The 25520-nt window shown below is 38.6% G+C and overlaps 1 protein-coding gene across 1 annotated transcript in view; it reads left to right on the forward strand.

Moving 5' to 3' along the window:
- Positions 1-3545: 3545 nt before the first annotated feature.
- The window catches only part of col6a3 (collagen, type VI, alpha 3), a 104923-nt gene continuing 82948 nt past the window's right edge, over positions 3546-25520 (forward strand). Inside the window, 8 exon segments of the mRNA XM_059033997.1 lie at positions 3546-3870; positions 10596-10709; positions 14648-15250; positions 17693-18292; positions 19437-20057; positions 20360-20944; positions 21170-21775; positions 24842-25441. Coding sequence (XP_058889980.1) covers positions 10625-10709; positions 14648-15250; positions 17693-18292; positions 19437-20057; positions 20360-20944; positions 21170-21775; positions 24842-25441 — 3700 coding nt within the window. The 5' untranslated portion in view covers positions 3546-3870; positions 10596-10624.

A 25520-nucleotide genomic window follows, 5' to 3' on the forward strand; every position in this document is an offset into this window, starting at 1 on the left:
CTTGAACAAAGAAGACTACCCAGCGATCTGATTCAAACATTCAAAATCCTAAAAGGTATAGACAATGTCGACCCAGGGGACTTTTTTGTCCTGAAAAAAGAAACAAGGACCAAGGGTCACAAATGGAGATTAGATAAAGGGGCATTCAGAACAGAAAATAGGAGGCACTTTTTTACACAGAGAATTGTGAGGGTCTGGAACCAACTACCCAGTAAAGTTGTTGAAGCTGACACCCTGGGATCCTTCAAGAAGCTGCTTGATGAGAATCTGGAATCAACAAGCTACTAACAACCAAACGAGCAAGATGCTCTGAATGGCCTCCTCTCATTTGTAAACTTTCTTATGTTCTTATGTTCTTATCCTTTCATGAGTGTGATCATCCCAAGAGATTCCAGTCCCTCTTAATGGAATACATTTCCTTTTGATCTTAGATTAATGACCAGCAAACCTTCTGACCCTCTTCTACAGTTTTTTTTTGTTGTTTTACAGAGTTTGTGAGGTAAAGTACAGTGCTGCCTATGGAATGGTTTAGACCTTCAAGTATATCATAATAAAGGCCAATAAAGCCAAGGTAATGAAAAAATAATGTGTGGAAGTGGAACCTGTTTTGTGATTGGCTGGTTCTTTCTAATTAGAACATGGAATTTTGTGGGGTTTGATTAGGATGATGCATAGTTTTCTAATTAATACTGTGTTTATTCAGATTGAAATAAGCTGTCTAACTCACGTTGTAATAATGTTCTCCCTTTATTATTTTTTTTTTTAGCAAAATCACAGAATTAAATTGTATTGGTATTTTTTAGTTGTTGCCCCATTTCAGTTCCAACCCAAACCCATTCAGCACAGAAGTGCAGCTTTTTAAAAAAAGAAAAATTCAACCATATCAACTATAAATTGAATAGGATGGGGAAGTTTCCTCTTAAAAGTAGCAAGTCCCATTATCCCAAATATAACTCCTGTATCTATATCCGGATTGTATTAATAAGGAATGAACACGGTGGGAAATGCACATGACTCCAGCTAAGCATGTCCCTTTTTAAAACGCACTATGCAACAGAAATGCCCACGACAGCATCGATACCTACATTTTTTTCAGATTCTGGAACAGATTAAACTTTTTTTCCCCCTTCTTTCTAGGGCTGTATTTATAGGCACACTGCTATGTATCAAGCCCCAAGCTCCCTCTGACTCACATCTATTAGTGCATAGATTTGCATCTCATGTTCACTCATGATTCTTTAAAATACATCTGGTGGCAATTTATCTAATACCATTATGGCTCTTGAAGTCCCTGCCTCTTGGGTTTAGTATGTGCGCCTTAGTACAGTCCTGGTGGCTGGGCCCTCAGCTTCATAAGATCTGGTATTCATTATGAATAACATAGTTCAAAAAGGAAGTGCCTGTTTTGAAGCTGCTATGAAGGTATCTCAAAACATGCTTTATTTATGGCTGAAGGAAAGATTTACAATCTTTGTCAAAAAAAGTTCCAGCAGAACATATTTAAAGGCATTAAGAGCCCTAGCTTCTCTGACAGAATAGGGCAGAGAGTTCCATAGTGTTGGAACCTTACAAGAAAACACACATATGACACTTATCAGCTTCTGACAAGCTTGGATCTTTCACATTCTCAACAATGCTTTCAGTTGTTTATTACCAGTATACCACATTCTTAATTCTGCTGTTGCCATTGCCTTTTTGTTAAAATGTTTGCCATTCCTATGCAATTAAACATGCTCATTAAACAATGAAGTGCTTAAGAACTGTTTAATTAAACTGTTAGTTATTTCAACTAAGCATATTCATAATGTGGTGTTTGTGTATTGTTTGCTGTTGTTATTTATTTCAATGAAGTCAATTGATTATGTACCAGCTGTATAAAAGCGAATAACTGGTGGTTGTTTGTAGAGTTGCCACAAAGACATTCCGGAAACTAGGAGCTAAGGGATGCAAAGGGGGTGATGCTGGGCATTAGTTATTTGTGATTTGCAACTACAGATTTGGTTGTTGACTATTTTGGAATTTGGAAGATGATGTTTTTTTCTCAGGTAGAAAACATCAGTTTTAAATCACAATTAACCCTTTAAATTGTAATTGAGTTGGAAAAGGTGCAATTAGGTGGAATTGGCTGATGTGGGTGTGCTGCGGTTCCAGGTGAGTGTAATTCGTCATTTAAAAGATTAAAAGCTGCCCACCTCAGGATTACACACACACTAGTCCTGCATCCAGACCTTGGTTTCGGAACTCCTGTTTAACTATATTACTGTATTGAAATGGCCAGGAATTTGAGCAATCTGCAATGTATCTTTAGAATTATGAGTCGTTATGCAATTTATTTAGCAGGAGCTTGATTGCTCAAATTCGTAACTATTTTAAATTAATTGCATTGTTTTATAATATATTGGTCTCTGGTTTTGGTATGCATTTAAATACAGGCTATATTAATACTGTACAAATGTACTGCACAAAAAAATAAAACACAAACATTTTATAAAATTCTTATTCCAATGGTGATTTTTCTATTGCTGATTAGGGGGCAATATAATCTTTGTATTCAATATCACATTAATTATTGTCAGCTTGCTGTTTATGGGGGTAGGGTTAGATACTACCCTTGAGTACAGACTGGTACAGTGGAACAGGCTCAATCAACTGAGATATAAAAATAGGCTGAAAGAACTGAATTTATTTTGCCTGTACCTGTTCCGTGTGATTTCGGTAAATAGTGTCAGTGCCACCTTAAGTGGCAGCGGAGTGTGTGAAAGTCCACCCCCCTCCCACACCCCACCCCCCCTCCCACACCCCACCCTTGTGTGTCTGGTTTGATTCTTGTGTCTGCTAACTGTGAAATGTACTGTCCTTGTAAGGATTGTTGGAATTGCCATTAAAAAGCATCTAAACTGGAAATTGGTTTCCGGTCTCCTCATCCTGAACCACGCAAAGCAAAAATGCTGCAATGCTTTACTTTGCTTGCCTAACCCACACCAAAGATGAACCCTGATTTTGCATTCTCGTATTTGATTAAGCAGGTGTTGTATAATCGTAACTGGTAATGTCATAAGATGCTACTTTTAAAAGCTTGTCCAGTCATCATTCTTGACAGGTTGCAGATAGCCAAATCAAGGTAACAAAGTTATTTGGCTGATGGCTCCACAGGGAATATCAAGGCATACTCCTCTTCAAAACCTATGCCTAAATCATGCATTTTCTGCACTTTAACCATCATCCAAATGCAGACCACCCATTGGTAAAGTAAATTACCTTGTAAAAAGCACTACATTGTAGGCTATAGAGAAAACAAGCTGATCACGGTGTATTTAAGAGGAACTCGTGTTAAAAGCATAACGTACATGGATTCGTGTTTTGATTTTAAAGCACAGCCTATGAATTTTAAAGGGGAGATAAATAAAAAGTTCCAAACTAATATAAGCTCAGAGTCAGTTTAAGAGAAGGATAGGCTACCGTTCCATTCCAAATGATGACATCATCTTCAAACAGCTTCCAGACCAAACAGGGCTGTGCGTGTCTGGTTTTCATTTAGTGTTTTTGTCCTTCTTTATCGTTCTTTCTACAAAAAAAAGTGGGAGGATGATGTAGTGGGCGAGCCCCAGAGCTCGCAGAGTTGGTCCGGTCTCTACCCTTTGCTGCTGTCACAGCTCCTTGCATGGGCTAGCGGGAAGGGTTATCATCCATATAATCCGTTCTTCTTGCACTTGTCTTCTCTCTCAACCACTCCAGTTAGGCTGTCGGTTGTCATCAGGGGAGCTGCACCAAAGAAAAGGAAATCATCGGGAGAACAATGACCCAAAGGCATTCATAAAATTAAAATAAAAAGTTGCAATTTATTACTGGATTGTTGCAATTTAGCACAGGGTAAGTGCATTTAGTTATTGAAATTAAATATGCTGAGCAGCAGTACGTTTTTTAGTTACCGGTGATTTCTTTTTTTTTTTTTAAGTTTCAGATGCATGCAACTTGAACGCATTGCACAGACAAAGGTATTTGTTTATAAAATAAATGTAATTGTAGCATAATATTGTATTCGTTATTGGATGTTTTTCTTGCGCATTTGTAGATGTTGCATGGATTAGTCACGCAAATATCTTTGGAGGGCGCGCTCTTCTGCCCAAACGCAGCCGCGAAAGAAGTGTGTGAGAAATACAGAGTTCCGGCCTGGTTACAGTAATTTATTGTGACTCAAACCACAGGCTGTGTCGGGTCTTCTGGGTGCAATTTCAAGCTACAAGAACAGCAGAGTACTGCTTTGTACAATACGGGACCTTCTGCAGAATACAGTGTCCAAATTGCTGCGCAAAGGTGTAAGCAGGCTACCGTCACAAGTCTGTTGGGTCTAAAGGACAGGGGACAGGTTTACCAAGTAAAAAAGAACAAAAAAATCTTTGGGAGTAAAACACAATAAACTAATAGGTACGCGTTGCATCAAAATGAGGATAAGGTTTTATTTGATGCTTTCTAGACTGAAACCCTTTGGTAATACATCATATCACAACAGCATCTGTAACTCATTATATATATATATATATATATATATATATATATATATATATATATATATATATATATATATATATATATATTTAATTGCTCACATTACCAAGGCCACCATTTACATATTCTCTAGGTTCACCTCAGCTTCAAAGTAAGGCTTGTTTTAATAGTTGAGTTAACCCCTAAAGTACCAGTGTTGAATCCTATATGCTTTCTGCAATGCGTCTAGAAGGTTGTATTTTGGCATGTCCAGGTTGCTGTTGGGTTTTTGATTTCTTTATTTTACTTTAAAAAATATTATTTTTTCAGGTGGAATGTTGATGGCCCAATAAAGAAAACACTTTCTGTAGTAAAGGGTTAACAGACGGCACTACTGCAGTACTTGTTGTTTTCTATTTACTACAGAGCAGTCTAAACTGAAATGTTATGAATAAACCAGGTTTTTAAAACATTTGCACAACATGTACATCAGCCACCTATAGTGATACCTTTCCCTGATGCACTTGGTAAGATGACTCATTTGGTTTTGCGTGCCAGTACCCCAGGCTTACTAGAACTTACCTTCTGGACATTCCAGCAACAGTGTGTTAACAAACCCAAGACCTTCAAAAAGCAGGGGTTCAAGAAACTCCTTACATCCCTGCTTAGCATTAGGATCAACATCAGGAGCCACTCCCCACCCTTGATTAAAATTATTTGGTGGCATCTGGCTAATGTCAGGCAGAGCCTTTGAATAAACTTCCCTCCTTTGTTTATCAGTGTTAAGCTATATACAATACTCTGTTTTGCTATGTGTCTTCCATTGTACAATATGAAAAGGAGATGGGAGCTGCACCATAAAAAGGGCAATGCTGTTTGGGAGAAAGGCCCCCAAAATTCTAAGCATTCTCTATTGTTCCAGGGCATATGCTGATAAAAGTGCACAGTGTGGGATAGATTCCTGCAGTTAGATAGTCAATACTAGAAAAGAACAGGAGAGTTTTTGTTTTGTGCATCTCGAGAGTTCAAATTCTTTTTGTCAGTACAATTTCTTTCAGAAGAAAACCCTGCTGTATTTTTTAAATGTAGAAATATATATTTTTGGCAGGTAGATTGACGTGGTTTATCCTTTCACAGACCCCGATTAACATTGTACTCCATGTTAATTTCGGGAAGGTAGTGCAAGATCAAAGCTAATCAGGGGCTGTGAAACCTGCTGATAATCTTGATTTTACAGGTGATGTGCTGTAAGTGTTTTTAAATATTGATGTATACATCTCTATGCAGGGGTTAAATTGGCGCGTGACGGTCCGGAATGGCATTCCGCCTCTTCAGGATTCCGTTCCTAGTCTTCTTATTGAAAGTCGGATTCTGTTCCCTTTGCACGGGCCACGACCGTTCCACCTCTTTTAAAATCACAATTTAACCACTGGATATATGTATAGTTAATTATTTTGTGCTGCTGAGAAAAAACCACCAGACAGAACAAAGACCACCATGTGGGCTGAGGTGTGCTGAGTGTTGGTCTGGAACTGTCTGACATTTTCAAATTGATCCCAGACATGGAAAACCTTCCTATGAGAGAAAGAGGCAAGGGCGGAAATATTTGGCAGGGCCATCTTCTTTGACTTTTGCTTAAGTCTTTTCAGCGTCTGAGAAACGTTCTCCTGTTGCCTCTTATAACAGCAGTCTGATGAAAACCATACTGTATTTTATTCATAAAAACTGACGTTGAGAAAAAACCTGCCGATGGGGCACAGATTACTCTACTTCCCTGAGCAAGGTGCATGCAATAAGTTGGACTGTGCTTGTTTCGAGTCAGTGTGTTTTGATTAAATCCAGAAAGCACTCAGTTTACTTGTATGTTTCCATATTGAGCTTTAAAAAAATGTAGCTTGATAAAAGTAAAGCACTGGGTTATGAAAAAAGCTATTTTCCACCAAGCAGAATTTAGGAGAGCATGGTTTAAACTTAATGGCTGGTTTGTTATGTTTTGTTTTTTTTTGAAGAAAGAACATGCAGTCAAGTCAGGTTGGGAGTGGTTTGTTGAGTGCTTTTGCAGTTTACTTATTATATTAACTTCTGAGGTCTATCTAATTAGGCTAACAGTACTAGTAAGACCTGGAAGAATGGCTCACAGTTCCTCAAACTAAGAATAAGTGCTTTACATTGACACCCTGCTGTCTTTCTAATTAAGTACGTGGTAGAACCTGGAGTGGCTTTAAAAGCCATAAAAAGTGCCTTTATAGTGTGGTAATAGGGAAAACAGGTGTTGATAGCAACCATCAGAAGCCTGTGATTTAAACATAAGCTGCTGTAATAGAAGAGACCTCCGCAATTAGAGGGTGCTGCGGCCTGCCAGCTGCCATTCTGAAATATCATGTTGATATGAGACATCATTGCTGATTGACTACGACAATACAATTCAGTGACAGCTGAATGCGATGCACTAGGGTTACAAGAGTCCAGAGCACGTGCAGAATCAGTGAGAAATGCAGTCTTTGAGTTGGTGTCAAGCATTGTATTTAGTGTTCTTTTAATCACAGTAGCACATGGTTATTTTTATTGACTGATATTTGCAGACGTATTCCTATCTCCAGGACCATTCTGATCACATACTTTCACCAAGTGACCTATGGGGTCTTTATTACCGTGTAAGAGAAGTCCTGAGGATTTTCTTCAGTTAGTTTGCACAGTTTATTTGTTTTTTTCCTGATGTAGTGGCACGTTCGTGTGTGTGTGTGTGTGTGTGTGTGTATGTGTGTGTGTGTGTGTGTGTGTGCGTGTGTCTGCTATGGACAAGCATCATTTTTATATTAACCAAAAAATAACAATACTAAAAATATCAGTTAATACATTTGTGTTAACTTTAAAAAGAGTTTGGGAAACTGCAACTTAAAATTTCAAAGACTCTGTCTCGTCTGCCTTCATTTTACTGGTATTGTGTTTTATTTTTTAACAGCAATGTGATTTCAATCTTTGCTTGTGCCTGGGAAAGCAATTAAAATGATGGCATCTCTTCCAAATAACATTTTCATGAATCACTTGAGAGAAATCTCTGGTGTCTATCAGCGTTTTTTTATTCGGCCATTGGCTACCGACTGTATGTACGGTAACTGCCCAGCTCAGCTTATTTTTTGGAAATTTCCCATTTCTGAATGTCAGCCTTTTACTGGTATCCTTCTTCAGCAGAATGATTCCTGGGGACACACCAGGGCTCAGAGCAGCATACTGTTGCGACTTAACAAAAAGGGATTGCAATTTAAGGTTGAGTAAATTATCCTTCTGACAGTGTTATAACCTAGATTGAGGCTGATCTAACAGCTTTTTGAAGGAAGCACAGGCAGGGCTCAATGTCATTAGCTCTGTTTAACATCCTCTAGCTCCTGGACTTACAAAGTTTCTACTTTTGTAGGTATAGTTTTTGCTTGTGGGCAACTCAGATTCGTTTTATGACATACTGTAACTTTCACACGCTCGTTAAAATAACGTGAATATGATATTTTCTTTTGAACAAACTACATTTTTCTTTTTTCCTGCATACATTGTAGTGGAGTTTAATTGTTCGAATTGTTATGACTTTCATAGAAAAATTAATGTTGTCAATTTTATTATATTATTTTGAGAATCAAATAACATTGGATTCAGAACCTTGCATTAAAGTATTTTTGTTGTTGAAAATGCAAACTTCTAAAAGACCACTAGGTGGAGCTAGATCTCATTAAAAAAAAGTGAGGCCTGGGTAGGATTTGAAACGGATGATACTCAAATCACAATTGCACACAAGACATTATTGTATATAGAAGACTTGGAAGTTTATTTAAACGCGCCTTTTCAGATACCCTTATATGGCAGACCAGAGCAGTCTATTGTTATTTTGCATTCCAGATATAATGCATTTTGTTTTGGATTGCTGCAACACAGTACATTGGTGTATAGTTCAGTGTTTAGACTGTTCAAATTGACTTGACAAGGTCTGCTTTGTGTTACATTGCACAGAAGGCTAAACCATGGAAGAATGCAGAAAACAATGAAATAGTGTAAAAGGGAATGCAATTCTGAGACACCTCATTTAAGGCATTGCTAACACCAGACAGCAAGACATTGATGGTGATTAGCGGTATCCTAATCAGACCATTGGAAAGGACAGCACAGACCATGGGTTGCAAACTTCCCTCACCACCCACAAACTTCCAACCGCAGTGCTCCCTGTACATTTAATTTGATTATACACAAATTCACGAAGGCCATGTTGACCGTAAATGTTACAGCACATGTGGTCTACTGCACTGTGTAAGGGCTGTTCACTAATTCACAGTCTTTGATATTTCATGATTTTGTGATGTGATATTTTGTATTCTGATTTCCATGAGTGCACCTCATCGCTACAAAATGACATGTAAACAAACGACGAAACACGTCACTTCACCATTCTGTTAAATCATTTTGTGCATGTCTTGAATATTGCTCCTGTACAGGGATTCATTATTAATCTAGCACCAAAGTTATGAACATTAGCAGGTGTGCAGGAGTCGAGAGTACTTAGTGGTTTTTGAGAGCTTTATGAATTTGAGCACTCGCAGTAGTTGGGTCCATCGCTATATAGATGGATTGAATAATCACCAGGCTCTGGGATTAGCTGTGCTGCTCCATTCCATTGAGTTCTCAGCAAAGCGTTTTTTTATTCTTAGTCACCCCATCCAGTAATAAAGAACAGACGTATGGGCAGTCAGATTTATTAAACGGATGTCTGTACAGCAGACAAGGAACCCTTGAATCTGGAGTTAAAGTCGGCAGCTCAGCAGAGTCTGTGACTCATCTGTAGTGGCTAGGGGCAATTTCCTCTTTGATGGGTCATTATGTTGTTGTTTACTTGCAGACTGTAATGCAAACAGGAAGTCCAGGTACTTCCTTGCCTGCCAGATGCCTGTAATCAATTTAATGCTAAGACAAGCCTAAGCTCAGCGGTTTCTTGAGATACTCACTCGTTCAGGGTGGAAACATTACTCCACCCCAATTGGCCATTTTTATACAGAAATTCCACCTTGCTCAGTTGGTCAAAAAGAACAAAATAATAGGTAGAGCATGCAAACTAAAAACCCTTTTAGAGAAATATATTCCTAAAGGGAAAATGGCCTTTAGTAATCAGCTTTGCTCTACTGAAGCAAACCCGCTTATGTTCCCACATCATCATTTTTGTATATAATATATCATGGAAATACTTATTTTTAACATTAACATCAGACAGACTTTTTAAAACACAACTCTTCACTGCAATTGACTGAGCAGAAATAAGTGATGTGATGTGGTTGTTCCTCCCAGTTTGAGGACCCCTGTATTGAATCATTCCTTAAACATGTTTATTGATTGGTTTCTAAGTACTATATTGGATTTTATGAAACCAGTTTACATTATTTGGAGGTGCAGTGTACACAAACAGCTGGGTGTAGTGCAGCAGGTGACTAATGCAGTACAAGTAATGCAGAGAAAAGTTTTTCCCTTTCAGTCTCTAAAGCTAACACAGGAAAACATGACTAACACTTAGCCACCCTGGTATAATCTAGGAATGAAGTAAATCTTTGTATCCAGGCAACCCTTAGCAATAATAAAATAATTAGAAAAAAGGGAAAGTGAGAGCGCTGCCAAAGGTAAATAATTTCACATCTGGAGTGGTTGTTTTTCCAAAATGGGGTTGCCAGCATGGATGGTGCCAATCCCAGGCAAATACTGTATACTAAATATATTTAATTTAATAATAAAATAAAAATAACCTGGCCCTGAACCACAATGAAAAGGGATTGAGATGTTGCCATGGAATGACTGTGGTCCATTATTCAAACCATTATAAATATATTTACAGGACAGCTCCCATATCGAAGCTGCCATTGGTATGGATGTGGTACAGAGAATGCAGAAGCAGTGATATTTGAATGACATCCGCTATGACACTGTGTGCATGCTAGGATAGTACAGTAGTTATAAATCTGTTTAGGAGTCATTTTAAAGCAGTGTGTTCTGTACTTTCTGAATACAGTATTTGCAGTATCTGTTTAATGACGGAAGTGAACGTACATTTAAATTAACCCTTTTTTTAAATTTTTTATTCGTAGGTCACTAATACCTGGTGATTTGATACAAAATGCGGAAACATCGATACTTGCCATTGTGCGCCCTCTTGGGCCTAATACTCTCAGGCTTTCACTCCACCACCGAAGCGCAGGCCGGTAAGATCATCTCATTCTATTTTTGGAGATTTTAATCATGGTATCCAGTTTTCTTGAATGGTTGATTTTTTCATCAGGTACCTTGCGTTAACGTATTTTTATTTTTAAGGGCAAACAGACATCTATCCAGGACAGTGGATATAATCTGTTGTTATTAGTTCTTAAATAACATAAAACATACCATTATTCCCCAATTTCAAGTATATACAGGATTTTCTGTTATACGTTAAAGCAAACATTAATGTAAACCTGTACATCTTAATTTTATTTTTGCATCATTATAGCACATTCTGCTGCAGGTTAAATCAATACATTAGTGGAGAATAATAGTAAACGAAGAACGTAAAGGATAACAAAAGCTTGGTTAAGCAAAGATCTCAAATGTAATGAAGTAGCCTGGCTCTGATTCAACCTGAAGCAGAGATGTATAGAACCATTTGATCTGCTGGAAAATATTTACAGTACCCTTAGGATAAGTCTTTACTATATTATAGGTCTTTCATAGCTATTTGATAAAACAAATAAATAGAGCTGTTAGCAGGGGTGACGTAGTGTCAAAAGAACAATATTTTGTGTGTGTGTGTGTCCGGGTTGGAGGGGAGGAGGGCCAGAGATTCAGGGCAGAGATTCAGGGCAGCTTTTAATGTGACCATTACAAAAGAAGTGGGCTCAGGCAGACAGGAAGTGAAACCAGGTCAGCAATGGAGCTTGAGGTGGGAGGATCTCTTTTATTCTAAAAAGCTTCTGATCTAAATAACGCTCCCAATCATGTCCACGACGGACCTGTTTTTATTGTATTTAGTGATGTTCTTAAGGGAGTGGCATTGAATATAAAGTTAAAGTCTTTAGATCCAACCGACACTCTTTAGATTATTAAAATAGACCCCAAGGTCTTTGGTGGAACCGAGGATGTCTTGGGAATCCAAGCTGGAAAAGTATCAGAGCTCAGGGTCTGCAGTGGAACAGAAGGTGTGAAGTGGAGTAGATGACAAATGCAGATATCCCATTAGGAGAGGTGCAGTATGTGCCAAATTTGGTGTCTACTTAGATGATAAAGAATAGGGAATCATGTGGAACAGAGCCCAAAGGTGTAGTATAACAGTCTGAATTGACCTGGGAATCGCAGGCAGTAATGGTTCCTTTAAAATCTTTGAGCTCCCTCTAATTCCGAATCTGGAATTGCGTTTTATTTTTCGGCTTCCGTTGGGGAAAGTCCTCATCTGGTTTTCTCTCTTAAAGATGTCCGACACGGCATTGCAGCAGATATAATCTTTCTAGTGGACTCGTCTTGGAGCATTGGAAAGGAAAATTTCCAATACGTGAGGGAATTTCTGTACGATGTGGTAAAGGCTTTAAACAAGGGGGACAATTAATTTAATTTCGCCATCGTCCAGTACAGTGGCTCGCCCAAAACAGAGTTCCAATTATACACATACACCAATAAGCAGGACATACTTTTCCACATACAGAGTATGTCATATCGGGGGGAAGGGGGGGCGGCGCAAGAACGGGCCTGGGGCTGGAGTACCTGATTAAGACCCACCTGACTGAGGCGGCTGGCGGCCGGGCCAGCGAAGGCGTCCCGCAGATCATTGTAGTTCTGACGGACGGGCGTTCCCAAGATGATGTTATACCACGATCATCAGTCCTCAGAACATGTTTGCTGTGGGAGTGCAGCATGCCGTGGAATGGGAGCTGAAAGAGATAGCCAGCAAGCCTCTAGAGACTCACATGTACAACGTAGACAATTTTACTGCCCTGCACAGTATAGTAGGAGATTTAGTCACCAATCTCCATCCAGCCGCAGCTTCCCCTGCACTGGCTGAAGCGCAAGGAGAAATAAAAGATGTTACAGGTAAAGGTTAGCTGTCAGTGCTGTAGCATTATCATACTAATTAAAGTCAATTAACTCCAAAACACAATAACTGGAGCAGTAGTTATCCATTTCCATGTCATTTGTGCTGTCATTAACCTCACTGTGTTTTTTGTAATGTTTACTGGCCATATTTATGCATGAGTTTAATTCAAGCTTAAATTTGTGTTCACTTCAAATGTGCGATCCTGTGCTAGGACCCCCTTCCCTCCCCCCTGCCCATAGATTCAGTTGTATTGCATTTGCTTTTTATTGCAGACCCATTATTAATGAGTGAGCATCGAGCCTTTAAGTTATAGTTGATTGATTAGAGAATGGTGCACTTACATTTTGAAAACTCAAAATGTAATTTTGTCATCAACCCCTTTGTCTTTAAAGGAATTTAGAAAAACTGAAATGAAAATTTGAAATCTACTCAACTAAATGAAATCACACGCAATTATGCAAAATAACAGCTTAAAATTGTATAGCTCCTGAAATCGGGAGATAATTTATTTTCAATTGCATACAGTTAATATTACAGTAAAATAGGCATCATATATAGTGTGTGCCTATATATATGTATATATATATATATATATATATATATAGAGAGAGAGAGAGAGAGAGAGAGAGAGAGAGAGAGAGAGAGAGAGAGAGAGAGAAAGGCTGTCGTTTGCCATCTCAATACTCCTCTTTTTGCTAGCTCAGCAGTTGTGCAACACAGATCAGGTTATTTAATATTCTTGGGGGAATTACATTTTTCATTTAAACTGCCCTCACATCACACTAGGTCCCGGGTAACATGGCAGTACTGAAAAAGTGCAAGTCATATTCTCTGTCTCCTTGGTCTGAGGAATAACTAGGGAAAACAACCCCACCTAATAACTCTTTCTTCTTCTCATAATATCAAAGCTATTAACAGTCTACTGTTAACCACCGACGGCAGCTCATTTGTGTAAATGTTTTGCATCTTGTGTTTGACCACCAGCTTACTTCATACTGTATTTGTGTATATAAATTGTGCATATTGAATTTTATACAGTGATGAACAATTCAGTCCAACCTTGGTCTGTGACAAAGAGAGAGTAGACTTTAAAATGCTCTAGTTCTGAATTGTAACTGTGGAGGTTACCCCAAACCCCACTGTCTTATTATTATCATACCCATCCATGTTCTGGATATGTCTTCCTCGAGAATCACAGCCAGCATCTTTCTTTAAATCTCAGTCATACTTCGCTTACAGTAGGTTATCACAGTGGCATTGTAGCTCTCAGTTTTAGCATACTAGCCCATATTCGTGTTTTCGTGCATTCACAAACATAAAGAAAGCCAATGTATCCTACGGTGAGCAGCACAGTTCTACATTTCTTTGGCTAACAAGGTTGGACAGTTGAGTCATGACTGGTAATTTGATTTTTTTAACATGAGTCTGCATTATGTTGAATTTCAGAGGTTGGAAAAAGTTAATAATATTGGTCCTGACCATACCAACTTCCATTTTTCTTTTTTTTTTAAAACATTGTAATTCACACCTGTGTCACTTTTTGTGTGGTAAACACAATAATTTATATTATGTAAACTCCAAAAACCATGGCCACCTAGTAGATACTGCTGTGTTTAAAAGCTGAGCTTGTCAAATCTACGGCACTAAAGCAGGACATTGTATAAATGTGACTGCTGCGTTTGTTAGGAGCTATGTGGTAACATTGAATGCATTATTCATGTTTTTTTATATATATATATATATATATATATATATATATATATATATATATATATATATATATATATATATATATAAAACATGAATAATGCATAATAATCCCATGTGATATGAAAGTGTGCCAAGCATTTCACAGCCAAGCAAATCTCTTTTTTTTATTACTGGTTTGACCAAAGAATAATCAAGTTGCTGTAATTTTCCACAACTCGAGTCAAACAAAATGCAGAACAAAGAGCTTCATTTAAACATGTTTTATGATTCACTGTGTTTCTTGCTGTTTACTTGGCTGCATGGGGTCCTTCATTTTTAACGCTTTCACATATCGCATTTGTTTTTCTGTTTTTTTTTCTCCCCCTAAAGCACAAGAGTCGGCTGACCTTATATTCTTAATTGACGGATCAGATAACGTTGGAGCTGCCAACTTCCCAATCATCCGTGATTTTGTTCTAAATTTCATTGATAACCTCGATGTGGGAGATGATGCAATGAGAGTTGCTGTTGTTCAGTATAGCGATGATCCCAACATTGAGTTCTATTTAAGTAGCTACAGCACCAAAACTGAGGTTATGGATGCCGTGAAGGGACTTAGCTTCAAAGGCGGCGCGGAGGCTAATATTGGGGCTGCTCTGGAGTCAGTGGCTCAAAACCTCTTCACAGCAGGCGCAGGCAGCAGAGGAGAGGATGGGGTGCCCCAAACTTTAGTGGTTATCAGCGCTGGGCAATCCAGCGACGATATCAGAGAGGGGCAGTTTGCTCTAAATCAAGCTAGCATTTATACTTTTGGCATTGGGGCTGGGATTGCAGACACCTCGGAGCTTGAGCAGATTGCCACGAATCCCAGCTTTGTGTTTGCAGCTGCAAATTTCGATGACATTGATGACCTGCAAGATCAGTTACTGCCCTTAATTAATGGGGTGGCCCAGCGAACCATTGTCATTCAGCCCTCAACCATATTCACAGAAGGTATGTAACTAACAGACTGGGGACTGATAAAAAGGGCCATTTGTGAAACTTTAACCCACCCATCCTGTTTGGAATAACCAAACAGGGTTTCAAATCCAAGCAATCTTTCCAGACTGTTTATTTGTTTTCTTCTTGTTTCACATGACACTCCAATTTTAGGGTGGGGAAGTCTAAGTGCTTTAGTGTCAATAGTGTTTGTTAAAGGTTCAAGAATGGTGCCCAGTACTTCTAAAGTCACTCTTTAGGACAGGTGTCATGTAACTGGTTATCTTCTAGCCAAAGATAATCTTTATGTCTTTATTGAGTCTTTATTGTCAGAAAAAAATGCTTTGTTTCGTGATCCTTGTTTCCAATAATCAACAATTATAATTTCCAAAGGTATCACAAAGCTTATTTGTGTTAATGTAGCTCAGGGTTGTAAATTCAGGTTCAGGATCTGTAGAGAAATAATAATCTGTGCCATTGATATTCTCTTGAGAAACACAAAGATAAAAATCACTTAAGGAGTGTTTTTGAGAAGCAATTTGTATTATAGTAGTTTGTACAGTAAACATGACAAATAATGATCTCAGCTGAAACAACGAGAATCACACAGCTGCAATAGGATGTTAAGCAGAATAGAGAAGCATACAGCTATAATGGCATATTAAACAGAAAGGAATATCAATATTAGGAAAATGTATAGTGTATAATGTAAAGCATTCTGTTGCTGGATAATAGTTGATATATGTTGCACAGTTCATTCATCAGATATATTCTTGGCTAGCCAATACAATCTCAATACATGTAGTCAATTATGAGTTCATTATCTTGGCTATTTAAATCAATATATGGGTAAGGAGATGTTTTGTAGATCAATTATTTGCCAAGAACTGAAAAAAACTACTGCAACACAATAATTAGGCATATTGACAACTACTTTTTAACATTTTGCTTAAATCATTAGACACCAGTAGCTCCACACCTGTTAAGATCTGTGTTCGATCTGCTCTGTGGATTTACTTTAGTACATAGTACTGACTGTGGGCTTTATCCCAGGGATTAGTCACTGGAATTGGTACATTGTAAAGGTAAGTGTTACACTAAAACTGACTACAAAACAGAACAGGTTACAGCTTTTTGTGTGCATCAGTCTGAAAGAAATACAGTATGAAACCTACTGTTCAAAGACAAAAGTAATGTTTTTAAAAAAATGTCTTCAGAAAGCCAAAACACTTTTCTTACTAGGTATGGGAGATACATTTATGAGGAAGTCCATGGGTTCCTTATAGTGTTAGAATTCAATGATATACCAGTGTTTGTTAGAATTGAGGATAGCAATTAGTAGTATTTCATTTACTTTTCTGAAGCCAAGAAAAACAAGTTTCAAGTTTCTTCACAAACCTTGCATTCAATTTAAATGCTATGCATACAGTACTGACAAAAGTTAAGACTTTTCTGTCAGATATAACACATACTTGCATCAGCATCTGCAAGGATTATTAGCAGCAACACTTAGTTCTTGAAACAGAATCATTCTGTGGTTTTCAAAGTTCAAAACTGAGTAGAAGATGTCTGTACAATACAACAAACAATTCTGCACTATACCATAGACTGAAGCACAACCCAAAATGTCAATTTTCAATAGCAATCACTTAAATCCAGTACAACTACAATCCAAGAATCATACAGGAGCAAACTGCTGAAACGGCTAGTCCTTAAACAGGCCTCAGGAAGTCAAACTCCCAATGCATCTAGGGATCAGAGCCAAGAAGAGCGCTTGCTGAAATGTTTTGATAATTGTGGTGCTTAGGCTTCACTATTAATAATACCACAAAGTTATATGTTATTATATAGTATATGGTATATTCCTTTCCACTGGAAAGTCATGAATGTGAATGTGAAAATGAACAAGAAAGCAATAATATACGACAGGTTGTTCCAGCATGGTCCAATATCCACACCCCTGTGGGTGTTGTTCAACACGAGGCGAAGCCAAGTGCCATTAAGGCGTGCAGATTTTGGACCATAACTAAAAAGCCTGGCGTCTGATATTGCCCTTTCTAAAATGGAACACCCTCTCTACCCAACCCCTACCAAAGTGAATCAGGTAGAGTGGTTCTAAAAGTTCCAGGCTGTTCTGGTATTTATAGCCACTGAGAATGCTCCCTCTAGTCTTGGTCATTTTATAACGGGTATTATCCTTGCCCGTTACTCATTTTTACATCCTAATAGGTGTCACTATGCCCATCAGAGATTAAAAGGCAATTATAACAAATTTGGCAGCTAAAATATGGACATTTGGAAAGGAAACCAGTTGCCAGTGCCTCTTTTAACTAAGGTTAGAAGTTATTTAAGTGCTTCTTTACATTAGCGAGCGTATTTAAAACCTGATACCATAGCCGCTGTCTGTACAGTATACTGCATGTATTCACATATGCGTATTTATATTTTCCTTTTCAGTTTCTCAAGTCAGCAGGAGGGACATTGTCTTCCTTATAGATGGGTCCCAGATTATGGGTAATGCCCCTTTTACTGCCATTCGTAACTTTATAGTGGACTTTATCAACAAACTTCCAATTGGACCTGACCAGGTTCAAGTCGCTGTGGCCCAGTACACCAGTGACGTTAGAATTGAGTTCGATCTGAACAGCCATGCAACAAAAGAATTGGCAGCGGCTGCTGTAAAGAAGCTGAAAATAAAAGGAGGCTCACAAGTAGCAAATACAGGAGCTGCCCTGGACTTTGTCAGAACCAACATGTTTATCCCGTCTAAAGGGAGCAGAATACAGCAGAATGTGCCCCAACTTATGATCCTGTTCACTGCCAAAAAGTCCAGCGATTCTATCATCCAGCCAGCTGAAGAGATGAAACGCAGTGGCATCTTAACTTTGGCTGCTGGGGCCAGGAACGCTGACATTAAAGAGCTTTCACAGATAGCGTTTGACGAGAAGTTGGCCTTCATGGTAAAGGATTTCCGTGGGCTGTTTAAGACTCCACAGACAATTATTGCCCCACTGACTACTCTGTCTGGAGTGATTATCATGGAGGAGCCAACAGAAGGTACAGTGCAGTTTTTATGTACATATTTCTTGCTTTTGTTTAAAGTTAGAGATTATGGACTCAGTTCTATTCACTTTTTGTTTTGGGGGAGTGTTTTAAGAATAGAACACAGCTTTTTTGAACAACACATCATTAGGTGTTCTGATTTAAGGGTAAAACACGATAATGCTAGATTTCTACCGCCAAAAAATATTACCCTATGTATTGTTTTTAAAGAATCTTATAAAGGAGTACTATTTTATTAATTGAAAGCTTTTTCTCACCTATATATATACAAGGTTTAAGCACCGTCTCGTTTGCAAGGGTGTCCTGAGGGACAGCAGCCACACACACAATCTTTCGTACTATACATGACAAAAACTGTTGCAATCACAATATAAAAGCAAATTGAAGATCAGCATTTACAAACGCATGCCATTTTTAAGAAGTGTTAACAATTTAAATGTGCATATAGTTAGTTAGTAGAGGTCGGCACGGGTAGAAAATCCGGCACCGGGTACCCGTTGTGAAAAATACCCGGGTACAACCCCCCCCCCCCCCCACCCCCACATATATTAATGTTTTAAGTGCATGATACATATTGAAATGCTATATAGTACACATACATTTAGTTCCTTCAGATCTGTTGACTTGTTTAACCTTTATCAGTAATGAAAACATCAAAATCATAATAATAATAATAATAATAATAATAATAATAATAATAATAATAGTTACAGTTATTCATGTTAAATGCGCTTCATGCTGCAGGATTCTTTGCACATCTATTGGCCATATTCCGCTGTTGTTGTTGCTGTTAACATGGCATCAAGCAAAGGAGCGTTGTGTGGAATTTCTTTACCAAAGCAGGAGAAAACTGAATTTGCAAATTCTGCCAAGGAAATATTTCATCCAAATGAGGAAGCACTGGCACACTTCCTTAATGTGCTCCCACAAATGACCGTGCCAACCTCTATTAGTTAGTGACTGCCTTAGAGTAAGCTTCACAAATGTATAATAGAAAACAGTTACTAAAACACAGATTGAGTAGAAAGTCAACATTTATTTTATGTTTGTAGAGCATTCCAGGTAACAGAGCATGGTTGTAATTCAGCTGCTATGATTATGGTTTTACTGATTCCTGCTGTGTAATTTCCCTTCACAGTTATAATAACAACAACACAGACTATTCCAAGAGTCGTGCGGGACATTGTTTTCGTCGTTGATGGATCAAGCAATGTTGGAAACGCTAATTTCCCTTATGTGCGTGACTTCATCACAAATGTCGTGAATAACCTCAATGTTGAACCGGATAAAGTTAGAATTGGCCTGTTGCAGTACAGCGGTGATCAGCGCACAGAGTTTTATTTAAGGACCCACACCACCAAGGATCAAGTGTTAGCCAACATAGCTCAGCTCAGGCTTAAAGGTGGAGCGGGCTTAAACACTGGTGCTGCTCTGGAGTACGCCCTTGCCAACCACTTCACGAGAGAAGCGGGGTCACGGAGTGCTGATGGTGTAGCACAAGCCTTAGTGCTTATAACAGCAGGCATATCTCAGGACGAGGTCAGAAGAATCGCTGATAAAGTAGCCAGTGCAGGTGTTGTGACATTTGCTGTCGGAGTGGGCCGTGCAGACCAAGAATTTCTGCAGCCAATTGCCTTTGCCCCTTCTCTTGCTTACTACACAAGCGCCTTTACTGATCTGACAGGCATTGTGGGAGAGCTGATGAATCCTTTGCAGACAGTGGTGGGTGAAGTTGAGACGACTGTGGTTATAGACGAAGGTGATTTTTTTTTTTTTTGTTTCCCATGTGAAAAGGAAACTTATTTATCATGTCAATGCTGTGTGCTTAAGAGTGCACTTTTAAGTGGGTTTACAGCATTTCTTATAGTGAACCCCCTGAATCTTGCTAATGCCAATATGTAAAATGACTTCCAGTGCTTTCTGTCTGACTGTATATCCATTTCTGTCTGACTTGTTAACAATCTTTATTCAGTTGAAATGCACTAAACCCCAAATCTAACCCATTTAGTTTAATAAAGAAGAAAAGCAGACAACGTCTTAACTGTCTTTTCTCCTTTGAAGGTGTCAAAAAAGATGTTGTATTCCTGATTGACGGCTCTGACGATGTAGGAGGGGATTTTTCCTATATCCGTGACTTCATTTCACAAGTAATCCAAACGCTTAACGTTGGAATCGACAAGGTGCGCATTTCTGTGGTCCAGTACAGTGACAGTGCATCTCCCAGTTTCTACCTGAACTCCTTCACAACCAAAGAACAGGTCCTAAACGCTGTCAGTGGCCTCTCACTTACAGGCGGAACATCCTTAAACACCGGTGCAGCACTTAGTTTCCTAAAAGACACTATCTTTACACCCACTTACGGAAGCAGAATTTCAGAAAATGTCCCACAGTTCCTCATTGCTGTGTCTGCAAGAAGGTCGGAAGACAGTGTCCAAGAGCCAGCAAGAGCCCTAAAGTCAGCTGGGGTTGTGCCTTTCACCATTGGAGTCAAGAACGCTGACACCAGAGAGATAAGAGAAATTGCACACAATCCTTCTTTCGCATTTACCATCAGTGACTTCAGCCAGCTTACCTCAGTCCAGCAGCAACTTGAAAACCATGTGATCACTCTGACCAAGACATCTATTGGAAACTTAATCCCAACAGGTAAGCTTCATTTTATTTTACTGGTTGCACAAATGTTTTCTTCTTTTCAGAAAAGGGGTGGCTTTTCTTGTTAAACCTTTCATCCAAAGGTAATCATCGAAATTATGATTGTTTTCAACAGTAGTAACAAAAAGAAACTTAGTAATGTAACTACTGTGTATCTTTAAGATTTTTATGTTGTAAATGATGTTATCCTGACCTGCTTTTATTTATTACACATCATAGTTGTTACTGAAGCCATCAAAAGAGATGTTGTGTTTCTGCTTGATGGTTCTGATGACACTAGAAATGGATTCCCAGCAATCCGTGATTTTGTTCAAAGAGTAGTGGAGAACATGGATGTGCAGGAAAACAAAGATCAAGTTGCTGTGGTGCAGTACAGTAATGACCCAGAAGCAAATTTCTACCTGAATACATACTCAACCAAGGATGATGTCCTTAATACAATCCGAGGCCTGACACATAAAGGTGGAAGACCCCTCAACACTGGGGCAGCTCTCCAGTTTGTTATGGACAATGTCTTTACTGCTTCTTCTGGTAGCAGACGTCTTGAGGGTGTGCCCCAGGTTTTAATTCTGCTGACTGGTGGAAGGTCCAGAGATGATGTTGGGGCTTCAGCAACTGCTCTAAAAGGGCTTGGGGTTGTGCCTTTTAGTATTGGAACAAGAAATGCAGATACTAGGGAGCTGCAAACAATTTCTTTCACCTCTGATTTTATTTACCCAATCCCTGGATTTAGTGACCTGCAAACTATCCAGCAACAGCTGCTGTCCTCAGTTAAAAGCATATCTAAAAGTGAAAGTATACAGCCTGAAACTCCAACGCTTATAGGTAAGAAATCTAACATGACTTTTACAGAAGTGAAGTATGTGACACAACATACCAATTTTAAACCTAGATTAATCTCACTGCATAGCTTGGTTTGCTGAGGCTTGATCTTGCAGCTATTGTTGATTTGTGCAATCTTGCTTTTATCCGGAAATCATGCTGCAATGAACAAAAACAGAAATGGATTATTTATTGTGTTCATTACACCTGGTTTTAAGCTTGCATTATTTTGGCTACACAGTTTGGCTTTTCCCTTGTATCTTCTGTTCTCCAGTAGAGTCTGTAAATGCAATGTGTTCCCATGAAATCTGCGTCAACATATGACTTCCAATCTCTTCTCCTCTTCCTTGAGTCAATGATATCAAATCATTGTTTACTGATGTTGAACACGGCTCTGGAAACCGTAACCTTACTGTCGGCTTTCATATCATGTTCTTTTATACACTGTTGCTTTTTTTTTTGTCCTCACTTAAAATGAAATGTATGTGGTAAAGTACAGTATATTAAGAGATACAATTATGGCTATGCTTCCTGACCCCTCTCAAATATATACTGAGCAGCAGAGAGAGAGTCTCTGGATCTTCTTTAATAGAAGTTGTTTCTTAGGTGCACTTTGGCATTTTTCACTTGAGACAGTATACAAACCTGACACTCTGCCTTAAAACTTAAATTAAATGCTCCTGACTTAATTTATTATTCCCCATGAGATGAGATGTACAGTGATCCTGTTGCCATTCTTTGGGAATAGGATCTGCTACATTCTTTGTTGAAGCATATTATGTTTCTTATAAGTTTGTATTGTTGAATCGTACTCAGTTGCACATATTTCCTAAGTTGTAATATTATAATATTGCTCTAGTAGATACAAAAAACCCAAAACATTATTATTTAGCACCTGATAACTTTATCTGAAAGATGTTTCATATTTCGGCCTCACTTTTGTCTATTAATTGTCCTAGTTGAAGGCATCAAAAAGGATGTCGTATTTCTGCTTGATGGTTCGAATGATGCTAGGAATGGATTGCCAGCAATCCGCGAATTTATTCGAAGAACGGTGGAAAACCTTGATGTTGAAGAGGACAAAGTGCGCGTTGCTGTTATTCAGTACAGTAATGAACCAGCTGCGCATTTCTTTCTTAATACATACAAAACCAAGAAAGATATTGTTAATGCAGTAAGAGGCCTGAGACATAAAGGTGGAAGACCCCTCAACACTGGTGCAGCACTCCAGTTCGTTAAAGACAATGTCTTCACTGCTTCTTCGGGTAGCAGACGCCTTGATGGTGTTCCCCAGATTTTAATTGTTCTCACATGTGGAAGGTCCAGAGATGATGTTAGCAGTCCATCAACTGCAGTAAAGGGACTTGGGGTTATTCCTTTTGGTATTGGAATGAAAAATGCAGAAGAAAACGAACTGCTGACTATTGCTCATGCACCTACTTTGGTTTTTAATCTCCCTATCTATGGTGAACTTTTATCTGTGCAGCCACAGATTTTGTCCTTTCTTAAATCAAAAATGGAAATCAAACCTCCAACTGTTGTGGGTAAGGAAACCTGCATGGTTTTTAAGGCACACACTGACACACCGGCTGTGAAAGTGCAAATGTGCAACCTTGCTGAGATCCACACAACTCTGCTACCATCAACAAAAAAATAAATCACATTTATTATTTTGTTCTTCTAAAGAGCTCTTGAGTGTGGATTTGTCTTGCAATGTAGTTTAGACTTTCCTACTTGGTTGGTTCTATCAGTTATGCGATTTTCACCATCACTTGGTTCACAAGTCCTCAGGGGAATGCTTGTGACGACCAATCTCTGTTGTTGCTCTTTCTTGAGCCAATGATTTTACATCATTGTACTTCATATTTTCTTCATCTGAACAACTTCTACACCTTTGTCAGCTTCGTAGTTCTTGTTAGCTTCTCTAACTGCTGGTTCTGTTGTTGAGATCTTGTGCTTCTTTCTGGAGCAGTAAGTGTGACTACCAAACTCTTTGTCATTGCTTCTTAAACCTGTGATTTTAGATGATTGTTCTTTACGGTCCTGTAATGTGTCATACTTCTGTATTCTTTGTTGACCTTGTTTGGATGTTTTTATGGTGTCCACTATACCAGAGCTAAAAGTGAGGATGTTCATAGAACTATAGGTGAAGGCCTATATAACACCATGCTTGGCAACATGACAGTCGTAGATTTAAATTATAGATGGTCTCCTTGACACATATGACATGAATGGGTAAAGGATAACCCACTGGGCCTTAATTCAGTTTATATCATCACAAAAATATTTCATCTTTTTTGTCTGATATTCAAAATGAAATGCTTTGCGTTCCTGCTTTGCTTTTCTAGAATGTGAGAACGCTTTCTTTCAGAAATACGCTATTCAGCTGCTAATTGTTTGGGTGTTTCTGAAATAGGCATGACATCTACAATATCGATTAACCAGATAAAAAATAGGTCCAGTACAACGCTTTGTTTCTGCTGCTATTTATAGTTGTGCTGATTCATTCTGCAAAGGTGAATTCCTGTTAAGCGGTAGGCAGCTAATTTACATTTGCCCTCACCAGACTCACAATACTTTGGCGAATTACTGTACTCACCGACAATGTATATTTGGCTAACAATCTATTATTGTTTATGATAAAAATCTGAGTTAAATGCACAGACTACTGCCTTTGGCTATTATTCAATGTATTATAGTGTAAGTGTACCTATGATCTTGTATTGTAAGTGTTTACATAGTCTAGCATATAACTGATGTTGGGATTCTTACAGCTTGTACTTCGAAAACAGTACTTGTATTATTGATAAAGTCAAAAACGGATACACAGTATATTAAAAAATGTGCACGACAACATGCAACTTATCGACACTTTCTGTAGTGGTAGCGCCCTTGTAATACTATGTCCTGCATTGTTGAAAGTGTATATTATTAGGGTGAACCATAGAGTACATTTTTTAATGTATTATATTGCAAGTGTTTCATTGTTACTCAGCGCAATTGCTAAATATGATATCCCCATGAATGTTATTCAGTTGTATTAACCGGTTTATTTAATATCTATCCTAGTTGAAACTGATGCTGTGAGAAGGGATGTTGTGTTTCTGCTCGATGGTTCTGATGACACTAGAAATGGATTCCCAGCAATCCAATTATTTGTTCAAAGAGTAGTGGAGAACCTTGATGTGGAAGCAAACAGAGATCGAGTTGCTGTGGTCCAGTACAGTAATGATCCACAAGCATATTTCTACCTGAATACATATTCAACCAAGGATGATGTCCTTAATACCATCAGAGGCCTGACACATAAAGGTGGAAGACCCCTCAACACTGGGGCAGCTCTCCAGTTTATTATGGACAATGTCTTTACTGCTTCTTCTGGTAGCAGACGTCTTGAGGGTGTGCCCCAGGTTTTAATTCTGCTGACTGGTGGAAGGTCCAGAGATGATGTTGGAGCTTCAGCAACTGCTCTAAAAGGGCTTGGGGTTGTGCCCTTTGGTATTGGAACAAGAAATGCAGATATTCTTGAGCTACAAGCAATTTCATATAATCCTAGTTATGCTTTGTCTGTTCCTGACTTTGATGATCTTGATACCATCCAACAGCAACTTTTATCCTCTGTTGCAAGAGTTGCTCGACAGGGAAGGCCAGAGACCCCAACAGTCATAGGTAAGGCAATGTGAAAATATCAAGATTTTTCAAAACAGAGTCAACTGGTTATATTTACACTGTGAAATATGATATCCAA

This window comes from Acipenser ruthenus, chromosome 11 (assembly GCF_902713425.1).
Source record: "Acipenser ruthenus chromosome 11, fAciRut3.2 maternal haplotype, whole genome shotgun sequence".
NCBI classification, from domain to species: Eukaryota; Metazoa; Chordata; class Actinopteri; order Acipenseriformes; family Acipenseridae; genus Acipenser; species Acipenser ruthenus.